The sequence below is a fragment of the Mus pahari genome, chromosome 10, assembly GCF_900095145.1.
Source record: "Mus pahari chromosome 10, PAHARI_EIJ_v1.1, whole genome shotgun sequence".
NCBI classification, from domain to species: Eukaryota; Metazoa; Chordata; class Mammalia; order Rodentia; family Muridae; genus Mus; species Mus pahari.
The window spans coordinates 48,313,890-48,325,794 of record NC_034599.1 but is presented as its reverse complement, the minus strand read 5'-3'; the positions used below and the strand labels follow the sequence as shown (position 1 = coordinate 48,325,794).

Sequence of the window (11,905 nt, the reverse complement as noted above, 5' to 3'; positions counted from 1 at the left end):
TCTCTCTCTCTCTCTCTCTCTCTCTCTCTCTCTCTCTCTCTCTCTCTCTTTCTTCTATAGGTTGGAACAAAGATTTTCTGCCTAGGCACTGCTGAAACTCCTTTTCCTGTACCCTTCTGTCTCAGTCACTGTAAAATGTTCCTCAGCACCCCGACCTCTACCCTCACGTCAGCTGTGAAAAATGGAAAGGTTTTAAAGCTGAATGTCCACCGGGGCATAACACTGCCCTGGGCTGAGAAACCACTGAGTTGGTTGATCTTTCTAAAGTGAAGAGCAGATGAGGTCAACTCGAGCTGACTCACCAAGTCTCAGTGAACTAGATAGATTTCTGCGTTCTCTGGCTACCACATCCTTGCTTGGTACAGACTCTAGTCTTTTAGTCACTTAACTTGGTCCTCTTCCTCCAGGAAGCCTCCTGGATCCTATAGTCTATGTTAAGAATTTATTCTATTTGTTACCCTGGAGGGAAGATCCTTGGTCATCAGATGCTCATCACGTGATACATTCGTCAGTATATCTGCTACTATTACCTAGGTCACAGCTAGGCCACATGGGATCCCCGTGTAAGTTCAAAGGGACACAACTTCCTTAAGATCCTTGGCTGTTATTTGCTGGAAGCTGAAAATAAAGAACAGATTCAGTGGTGCATGTCTTTAATCATAGCACCCAGGAGGCAAAGGCAGGTAGATCTCTGAGTTTGAAGCCATTCTGGTCTACAGAGTGAGTTTCAGGACAGGCAGGACTACATAGCTATATAGAGAAACCCTGTCTGGAAAAAAACAAAATAAACAAAAAGCAAAAACCAAAACAAACAGCAACAAAAATGAAGGAACAAAACAAAACTGGATAGTTCTGAGGTGAACCGGTCACCCACTGCATGGGCCAATCAGATTACAGAGTCCTCCTGGAAGAGACTTGGCTTTATGTCCACACTTTCCCTAAATGCACTGTCTGATCCTGGGTGGGACTTTGATACATCTTGACAGAACACAAAAGTAAAGCTATTTATTGCCTTGGCTGTTATCACCCATGTCGGGAATTGTTACAGCCATTAGCTTTGTCTGAAGAAACTGCAGGGATTCCCAATTATCCTGGAGAAATAAAAACAAAGTTCCCCCTTTCCCAGCCTTGTGCTGCCTCAATCATATTCCAAAGCCAGGGTCCGACCATCTCTTTATGTAAAACTATTCATGTGGCTCAGACTTCGCAAAGATAATCAGATCAACTGGAAGCCACTGGCTACCCAGGATGAAACTCAGACTCTCCCCACATCTTGCTTCTCCCAGCTGCTCATCTGTCTGCACCACACCCACCATCACAGCCTAGGAAGGAGACATCTCTTTTACTCTGAATCCTCTGGCTAAGGGTCTTAGAGTCTTCTATTCCAGCTCAGACTTTTCAACTAGAAAATGGGGAGGGGAAAGAAGGGAAGAGGGAGCGAGAGACACAAGGAATATAAATTCAGGGAAAATACGATGTGCCTTTTAACTTTCCAAAATAGTATTTGACCTTTCTGCTTACGTAAGAGAGTTTGCAGCTGAACGGCCCAAGCTGTGTACGCCCTATGGATCAGGCAAATTTGGGCATGTCTGAGAAGTGGTTAGGTGAATTCACCAAAGCTCCTCACATCTGAAGGGAATTAAATCATCCTTAAGGAACAGAAGGGTGGGCATCAATTCTCATCCAGAAGTCACAGTCATCAGCCCGTGTATAACCATGCTGGGGTAGTCACCGGTATGCCGTACACCATGGGAATTCTCTAAGGAAAGGAGGCTTTAACTGTACGTATTATTCATGAGCTTTGCAAACTTGTTCCCTTGTGTTTTCATCTGGGGATTACCATAGGAAAAGAGCAATGGAAAAAAAAAAAACCCTACACTTCTGAAATTGCCAAAACCAGGAGGAGCATATGGTTGTGGCTTTCAGATGGTGGGTGGACAGAGGGTTGGCGGCTCCCTGAGGGCGTGACTTCCTGGTGGAGCATGCTGGAACATATTGCCTCATCATGGTCAGGAGAGAGTCATTTCTGTAACTGGGAATCTGGACCAAGAAAGGAATAGCTAAGGATGCTATTCCGAAGGTCAGACACTTACTAAACTCTACAGAGGGAGCCTGTGGGACAGCAGAGGTACTGAAACTTTGTGGTGGGGACTGAGCACCATAGGCCATACACCAGCTACCTTATAACATGACCTGGGAAACCCCACTTACAGGAAGTGTTGATGAGAGCTGCATGCATTACACTAGACTGTCTAGAGTACATGGGATAGCAGTAAATAAAAGGTAAGCATAAATGTGTTTCTTTCTTCCTGGGGATTGGGTCAGTTCAGTCCTTTCCAAGTAACATAAAAATCATAAAGGGAAAGATGGGGCACAGTGTGAGTTTTGGAGGAAGAGGACATGTCTGAGGCAGAAATGGAAACCGTTTGACTTTTTATAACATATGGGATCACTGCGTTCTCATGGATTTTTTGGTTCATTGAAAGTAATAAACCAAAACTTCAAGATTCCACACATTGACAGACCTGGTTGCTCATGTCTGGAATTTCAACACTCAGGAGGCTCAGGTAGGAAGACTGCAATGAGTTCCAGGTCAGACTGGGCTACATAGAGTTCTAGGCTAGCCTGGACTACAGTGTGCAACTCTCTCTCAATAAAGCAAAACAAGAGAAGACAATATATACCACCACCACTAGCAACACCCCATATACTGTAGTGTCCATTATCCTTGTGTGGTGGATACATTCTAAGATCTCTCATGACTACTAGAAACCACAGATGGTACGAAATCCTATAGTTACCTTATTTTCTTATACCTATGCTTCATTCGTATGCTATGAATAATAAAAACTTGGACAGACACGATATACTTTAATAAGAGTTACATGAATCTGATTTCTTTCTTTCAAGTCATATCCTACTGTAGTTTTGGACCAGGGTTGAGAATTAACTGAGTAGGGAGGGAAATTATCCTAATTTTACTAGTTGGGCCTTAAAGTAAACAAGGATATCTTGCCAAATTATGAAACCCCCTCCCCATTTTATTTTCTGAGAAAAGTTGTCTACTCTCCAGTGTCATTTCCAAGGGAAAACCAAAGCATAGAACTGAGCATGGTGGGATACATTTATAACTGTAGAATCCAGGAGACCAAGGCTGAAGGATTGGGAGTTCAAGGTCAGTGTGTGCTACATAGTGAATCTGAGACTAACCTGGCTTCTACAAAAAGACCTTGTCTCAAAACCAGAACAAAACAAAACAAACACCCAAAGCTTAAAAGAAAAATATAACCCTGGAGTGGTGGCATAACATATTTAATCTCAGCCCTTGTGAGGCAGATGGAACTCTGTGAATTCCATAGTAAATTCTAGGGCATCCAGGACTACATAGAGAGACCGTGTCTCAAAAAAAACAAAAACAAAAACAAAAACAAAAACAAAACAAACAAAAAAAAAAAAACAAGAAGAGAAAGAAGGAGGAGGAGGAGAAGACAGAGGAGAAGACTTTCCTTATCAAGAGTTCCATCTTCTGCGTATAAAGTTTGGTGTTTTGTTTTTGCCGTTCTTTTTCTGACCTGGTTACTTTTCTTCTGGATACTGCTCTGGAAAGTCAAATCAAGATGCTCTATTCTGGACTATCTGCTAGAGGAGTGAATGCTCCCATATCACTCATGCCTATCTTATGGCTATATTAATAACTTCAACATTGACTTCCTTTGTGCCTGATATTCAAATATCTGTTACAATAACCACAAACAAGATTTGATAAAGGAAAAAGACGAAAATAAATAAACTGAAAAGTACGTTGATTTAAAAATTAACATTGCAGCATAAATTATAATAGAAGGAATGAAAACGATCCATTAAAGTGGGGAAAATTTTTTTTAATTGCTTTGCTGACTTACTCTCTAGGGCACCAAGCATGACAGTCAAGCCCTTGCAAACCTTTGAGAAAGTAGAAACCTGAAAGTTCTGTGCTGACCTTCCCAGATCTGTCAGTCCCTCCCCAGAGCTCAGACAAGGAACTGCTTCCGTGTTAGAACGCATTTTAAAGGCTGCTTTTGTATTTTAAAGATCAGAACTGTTAAAGTTAAAGGCTACATGGGATTAGAGAGCCCATGAATTCATATTAGCTGTCTTGGTATGACACCTCCCAGCCCTAACATAAAAAAATGTTTGTTCCCCCACATTTAGATTTCTACCTAAACATTGAGGTCAAGTTCAAATTTAAAAATGAAGAGAGCCTACTTTTTGCATGATTCTGTGAGACTTTGTAGGAATAAACAATAGTGTATACCCTTTGTTATATCCTTACCTGGTAGATTCAAATATTTGTCAAGGTAGAAACAGGGGAATCAGTGTGAGCCTGAAGCTAACCTGGGCTAAATGAGTACCAGGGCAGCCTAAACTACAGTATATATCCTTGTCTCAAAAAAAAAAAAAAAAAAAGAAAAACAAAACAAAATAAAACAAAACAAAAAAAACAAAAAAAATAAAAATAAAAAAGCAAGTAAATAAATAAACACATCACTACTAGTGATCTTGTTAAGATAAATATTAAATATTCCCATTTAAAGTTTGAAAGTGAGATGTGCTTGGGGTTGTTAAGATGGCTTGTTGGGTAAAAGTTCTTGTTGCCAAGGCTGCTGACAGAGTTTGATCCTCATCCCACACAGTAGGACAGAACCAGTTCCTGGAAGTTGTCCACTGACGGCCACCACATGCATGCCATGGTGCAGGCTTGCCCTCTCTGTCTTTCTCTCTGTCTTTCTCTCTTTCTTATACACACAGTAATAAAAAAAAAAAAAAGAATATTTTTTTGAAAGAAAGATGTAGTTAAAGCTGTGGATGATGTCTGGGCAGTACTGAAGTTATGACATTGTTGCATATCTCTAGGCTGTATTTTGTCTGTCAGTCAAGTTAGGAGTCAATTTGGTATCTGAGAAGGACATCTGCTGAACAGAGTCTGCAAGTTTTCTGTTTGCCCTCTGGCCAAAACACATACCAAGAATGACGATCCTAGATCTTTTATAGTCGTTGATCAACTCTTGCAGTAATCTGTAATGCGAGCTTAGGGAAAAAAAAAAAAAAAAAAACCAAACAAAAAAAAACCCCCAAAAACTACCTATGGAGTAAACACGTTTCTTCCACTTTCCCCGGTCTCCTAAGCTCTATGAAACTCTTCCGCTCTATGAAACTCTCCCTTAAAAAAACAGTCTAGTCCCCTAATTTCACAATACAGTGAAATCCTTGATCTCCCATATGCTGCCAATCAACTTCTTTTCTCCTTGAAAAAAAAAAAAAAGTGCTTCCTAGCAACCACGGAATATTTTTCAGTTTTAAATCTTCCAAACAGAATTACTACTGCCCCACATATTTCGTTTTGCTTTTTAAAAAGCAACTCACCGATGAAGTGTATTCCTGGCAAGAGGTTCTGGTAGGTACAGTCCCACAGAGCTACATTTTGTTCAGCTCTTTCAGTCCAGTGAAAGCCGAAAGTAAACCATCCAGGTGCTCCCGGTGCTCTGCTCTGGTGCGGTGAGGTCCCAGAGCCTCACCACACGCCCCAGCACCTGCTTGCTGCAGCTTGTTTTTCAGGGACAGTGACCTCCAACACCTTTGATTTAGCGCCGCAACTCAAGCTTAATGGTTCGCCGGTGAGGGAACACATCACGTGCCAAGCCAACACCTTAAGAGGGTGGGAAGCTTTGCAACCAGAAAGACATGCGGAAAATTCTCAGGAGTCAGCTCAGCCCGCTCATTTGTCACAAAGCAACACAATGACACTCGGAGTGGAGGGGGACTGATTTCTGCAGCCTTCAACTGAACGTCCACACCGGTGCCTGCAGCCCCCCCCCTCTCCTTAGATGGAAATTCTGGGCAACCACTCAAGAACAGTGGCATTAGCATTTCTGAAATTCAAATTCATTTTCCTTTCTGTTTGGGAGTTGATTTTTCTCCTTTCGTTTACCCACCTGACACTTAATTTCTTCTGATCTTTCTATGTCAGGTCTACTTATGGACAAAACCACATAGTCACTGAAAAGCTGTGATTTAAATTGATCTTCCTAGCCAAGGCGCAGACTCTGCTCCAGGCTCAGCAGAACAACTGTCAATAACTCTTTCCCAACATTTAACCCATGGTTCTCCAGGTTCACCACCCGGGGTGTTAGCAGTTGCTTAAAAAGTTGGCTTTCAGGTAAGCCAAGTTTCAGTCTCGAAGAAATGTCCTGAAATGAGTGAGATACCGTTTGCTTCTTCGTGATTACCCAGACTTCAATTCTAAGAGCAAACATCGAACGTTCTGAACACCAAACAGGCTATTTGCCTCTGTACTTGATAACCTAGGGAACCGTCACATGACCTGTGTTAAACTCACCGGTTTGGTCTCTGAGACTGAAGTTTTAGAGTCTCCTTCGCAGGTCTCCTGAATGAGAACAGTGAAGCAAAGGATGACCGAAAGCTCATTCGGGAAGAAACAGATGGGTTTTGGTTTATTAGGCTTTTAGATCTTGATGTTTGTAATTCCATCGGATCTTTAAAAAAAAAAAAAAAAGCATCGTTAAAAACTTGGAGACCTGCAGACAGGGACTGTAAGGTTGTGGCATACTTGACACACACACACACACACACACACACACACACACACACACACACACACACGGACCTTTCTTCTATCTCCATCTCTGATAGAATGTTACCTGCCTATAATCCTAGCACTTGGTAGCTCAAGGTACACATTAAATTTTAGGCAGACTATGCTACGTGAGACCATTTTTTTAAAAAATCAAATTAATGTACTTTTTGGTCACTTTAAGTTAGAGACAATTTATTATTATAAAGCCCAGTCTGGTGGGGATGGGGGTAGGGGAGCAGGCTGATCTCAAACTTGCAATCCTCCTGCCTCAGTACTGGGGTTATAGGCATCAGCTGCTATACCTGGCTCTCTGATAAATCTTAGTGGCAGAAGGAAGTGTGGCTTTTGTCCCTCTCTCCTTCTGAAGTCTGTGAGTAGTTAACATCCCCATATGACATGCAGAGAAGTCAAAGGCATTTCTCAGGGTCCTGTACTCCCACGGTTCTGCCGGGCTGTGTCACGGGCCGCAGTCTGTATAGCATTTCTTACAGGTAGCCAGCTCTGTGTTTTTTCTCATTACATCTTCTATGTGGATGTCCAACATCCAAGCTAGCAAGGCAGGGGACACATTCATGTCATATCTTGCTGATCCAAATATGTTTTAGAAGATTTTAGTTCTTTGAAACCATGGAGAGTTTTCATGTAAATCCCCCCCCACACACAAAAATAAATAAATAAAAGGGAAATAAAACCATTTAGAGTGCTTCTTTTTTTTTTTTTTTCCAAAATCTACTCTGGATATGTATGATATATGATGTTTATTTAATATATACATATGTGTGAATATGTATATATCTACTTGACTTATATGTATATGCAAGTAATATGTATCTATGATATAATATTTATATAACTTTATATAACATACAGCTTATATATGAGCTTGCAATTTTAAATTGAAGGCCTATCAACATATCCAAAGACCATAATACCATAATCCTTTTGTGAATATTGACTTTATAAATGTTATAGTTCAAGATAAGGCATGGTCACCATGGCATACACATACTCAATCTAAAACCATAAGTCTTGGGTTGGGACTGGGATTAATGGCAGAACACTACCACACATATGCACCCTCCCCCACAACTGAAAATCTGATTTGTCCTTTTAGATTGATTGGTTTGTTATGAGAGTTGGAGATTTTATCATCCATCTATACATTCAGAAATATCTTTGCCCATTTCAGGATGTTACTAATGTCAACAAATGCAAAAGTCCACAAGACTAGTTCTGTAACAGGGGTTAATTTAGAGTTTACTGTTTCTGAATGTTCGCCACACCCACAGTTATCCTGTGGAAACAGGTTCCATGACCCTTATTCAGATTGGGTAAAGTTAAGTGACAGGCTGGCAGCCACAGCCAAGTGTGTACTCACTAACTACAGCAGGCTCTCACTAACTACAGCAGGCTCTCACTAACTGCAGCAGGCTCTCACTAACTGCAGCAGGCTCTCACTAACTGCAGCAGGCTCTCACTAACTGCAGCAGGCTCTCACTNAGGCTCTCACTAACTGCAGCAGGCTCTCACTAACTGCAGCAGGCTCTCACTAACTGCAGCAGGCTCTCACTAACTGCAGCAGGCTCTCACTAACTAGGACTGGGTGGGGCAAGGTCTTATTCTGTAGCTCAGACGGGCCTGATACTTGTGACAATCCTAGAACTTCAGCCTCCTTAAGTGCTGGGATTAAAGGCAGAGGCCACCACAAATCAGCTCATGTTGATTCTTTTTATTTGAAGTTTTCGTGTGTTGATATGTACGGCAGTTGTGGAGGTCGGGGGAACCTTAACTGAACCGTCGCCACCTTCCTATCTTCCCTTGGTATTTTGCTGCTCTGCTGTGTGGCAGGGTAGCCAGTTCAGAGGTTTCTGAGGAGTCTCCAGTCTTTGTTCCCTCCCTTCCCACAGGTCTGCTGAGATTATAGGCATGGTTTACTGTGTCCAGATATATGTAGGTTCTGAGGATTTGGATTTAGATCTTTACACTGGTGCAGTAAATGTTTTACCTACTGAGCCATCTCCTTGGCCCTTAGGCTAATTCTTAACATACATAATTTTATTGAATCCTCAGAGGTAACTATATTGAAGTTTATCAAGAAATAATTTGACCATAATCACAGAGAGCTGAATCAGGTATCTGCCCAGTATACGCTATCATGTCAAACTTTAGACCCTTATAACAGTCCTTAGCCATCCATTGGTTAAATTGCAGATGCTTGGATTCACTGTCTATGATACTATACCACAAAGCAAGGAAAGGGTCATTTAAAGTGAAATTTATTTTCCTTCTCACCATTTTTTGCCATCCCCTTCTGTAGCCTGTATGTAAGGGGTGGTTTTAACATCTGATTAACATCTATTTCATTGCAAAACTTCTTTCTTTGAATTTCTTCAAACCATTCGCCAGTTGCTCCTTGAAGCCATCTGATATCTCTCTTTGTCTTTTGAAGTTTGCTGGAAAACAAAACAAAACAAAAAAACCAGACATATCAGTGCAGTGCTCAAATGCATCCTTAATTGGAGCAGACTCAGGTAGTGAGGTGAACTTTGAATACTAGAGAGGCAGCCTAGGCTAATAACCTGAGGAAACGTTGTCATAGTTAGAACCCTTTTTGATCACGGTGTACATATTTACACACATTCTTCTGTATATGTGTAGTCTTCTGTGTATATGACAACCTAAAAGGTTTCTGCTGGTTGTTAAAATAATCACAGAGTCAATGACAAGAAACCTGGTTGAGCAATGTGTTAAGACTTGGTCTAGTAAAGCAACTAAATGATAGATGTTCTAATGACATGTAGAAACTGGAATATTCTGGTTCTGATTACTCATTCGCTTATTCATTACTACATTAAGTGTTTATTGGGCAACATTAATCAACTAAATGTTTATTGAGGTCCCGTGTAGGCTGTAGGGAACATAACAGATGGGACCCATACACATCCGTTTAGTGGTCAGCGAGTAAAGCTAACACGTGGATTGCTAACATAATCCATGGCTTTAGATGATAAAATTTGTTTAACACAAAGGCCATGAATGAGAACAGTGTTAGCTGTCAGAATGCAGAGGACGGTCGACTTGGAGATGGATGAAAGTAGCTAGCTTCCAGAGAGCGAATGTCTGCACCTGGCTGTACTTTTGAGATACCAGCCCTGAAATCCTAACGTGGCTTCTTTCCCCTGCTTTTTCTTACTTAGCTGTCTTTCCAAAGAAAAAGTTGTTTTAAGTCCTTAACTAATTCCTCTCCAAGGTAAGTTGTTTCTCAAGAAGACCCTAGAAGTGTCTGAAAGTAATAGGGTACTTAATCCCCTGGGTGAAGCACAGCCAACCTTGAAAGCAGATGGTTTAGCACTTATGAAAATGGTGGTCTTATTGGTTTCCAAATTTGATGATTTCTAGTGTTTGGGGAATTATTTCAGTTTCTGGTCACTGTAACCCTTTGTCCAAGGTCCTTTGGAAAGCACGAGTGTTAGGGCATCTCGGGTGTGTGTGTTGTGTTTTCTTTTGGAATGAGGTCTTGCTATGGAGCTTTGAGTGCACAGAAACTCTTTTCCTTCCATTTCCAAGTGTTAGGATAATAGACTTGAGCCACCGTGCCTGGCTCTAGTGTTGGGTTTTTGTATTGCTAAGAAGATGGCAAGCAAGATGATGGCCAAGTGGCCACTTTGGAGTTAAAAACCAATGAACCAAGAGGGCTATAACTCACTCCTGCTCGAGGCTACGATACTGAAGTTTTATAAAAAGTATTAGAGAAGCCAGGGGTCATCCTGCCCAGACTTGCACTTTGAAAAGCATCAGGCAGCAGCAGCAGCATTATGTTCAGCCTACAGCCTTGCACGGTGCCTCTCTTTTTGCTATTGTCACTTCCTATTACCTGGTCACTCACTCCTGACTCTATTGCCATCTCTAGTACTAACAGAATAAAGACACCCCCAGGATCTGCTTCTAATTAATATCGGCATTTCACTTAAAACGTCCCTCACAAGTCTAGAAGTTCTATTTTTTTTCAGAGCTGTCTCTGATTGTTGATTTCCCAAAACCCAGCATCCTCCTCCACTCTAGCATATCCATCTTATTTCAGAAGCTTCAAGACTTAGGATGCCCTGTATAAATCTATATAGAGGGAGTTTTCCCTTACAGGCATGATACAACTAGAATTCTCTTGTAAAAATATAATCATAGTCAGTCCCATATCAAGTATGACATGACCATCACCGTATTGTGGCCAGTGAAGTTACTCATCTATATTTCTCTGTGAATACCTATATACTCTGAATTCTATTTCAGGAAATGCATCTTAAAGTAAGAACCACTCTCAAGTATACTGATGTAAATGAATACCATGTAGTTGCTAACTATAATTACATAGGCAATGTAGAATCTCAGAACAATGAGTACAGCATGAAACAAAACATAGAATTTAATCTATGATTACAGCTATGTAAAAATGATATAGCCATTTGGATATAGTAGAGGAAAATAGAAACATCTAATTTTTTTACAGTAGAATAATTATAACTACTATGTCTAGAGTTAGCCTTTTTGTTACATGTAATCTATAATTACAATTTATTAAATGAGATATTTCTTTATGTTTAATTGTGAATTTTTATTACACTATCATTTTGAAAGAAGTTACATTTTAATAATTCTAACAGTTTTTGTTGTTGTTGTGGCTTTTCTCTGTGTTTTTACATAGTTATGGAAAATTTGTCAGATATACACCAGGAGACGGCCTCCTACTGTGCCAATATTGAGGTACCACAGTAGGTAGAGCAGGATGGCCCCTCCTCAGAAGACTGAAGTCTAACAGGAGAAAGCCACAAGAATCTCACAATGACACAGATTAGCTAAGCAACAGTGGTGCGTATGACTTAGGCATTCAATACATATTTGAACTCTCAGTAAAGAACAGTGAACAAGTCAAGTCTCCATTCTCATGAAATTTAAATTCTTCTGGGGTAGGAATGTTTATGTATGTATGAGTCATAAATAAGAAAAAGGTAAAGAGGTCACAAGAGAGTGTGACAAGGGGACCTGCTCTGGGGAAGCAGTGGCGATTCCCTGAGATGATGGAGTGGAAGGTGGATGAAGTAAGGTTTTTGCAGAGAGAGCATCCTAGGCAGAGGAGTGTCAACTATAGGCAGCGTCCTAGGCAGAAGACAGCATCCTAGGCAGTAGAATATCAATTATAGGCAGTGTCCTAGGTAGAGGATAGCAATGAGAGGAGAGCCTAGAGATCCAGCCACAGTTTTGTATAGCACTTGGGGG

At 40.9% G+C, this 11,905-nt stretch overlaps 1 protein-coding gene across 3 annotated transcripts in view; it reads right to left on the bottom strand.

Annotated features, from left to right (window-relative positions):
• Exph5 (exophilin 5) overlaps positions 1 to 11,905 on the bottom strand; it is a 78,364-nt gene that overhangs the window by 33,671 nt on the left and 32,788 nt on the right. For 2 of the 3 annotated variants that reach the window (XM_029543684.1, XM_029543683.1), the window contains exon 1: positions 5,404 to 5,514. Coding sequence is in view for 1 of the 3 variants with exons in the window: in XM_021208059.2 (XP_021063718.1) it covers positions 6,377 to 6,533; positions 8,927 to 9,087 (318 nt within the window). In the remaining 2 variants the exon portion in view is untranslated. Of the gene's footprint in view, positions 1 to 5,403; positions 5,515 to 6,376; positions 6,534 to 8,926; positions 9,088 to 11,905 lie in introns of those variants that run through there. The other variant, XM_021208059.2, reaches the window with a different exon arrangement.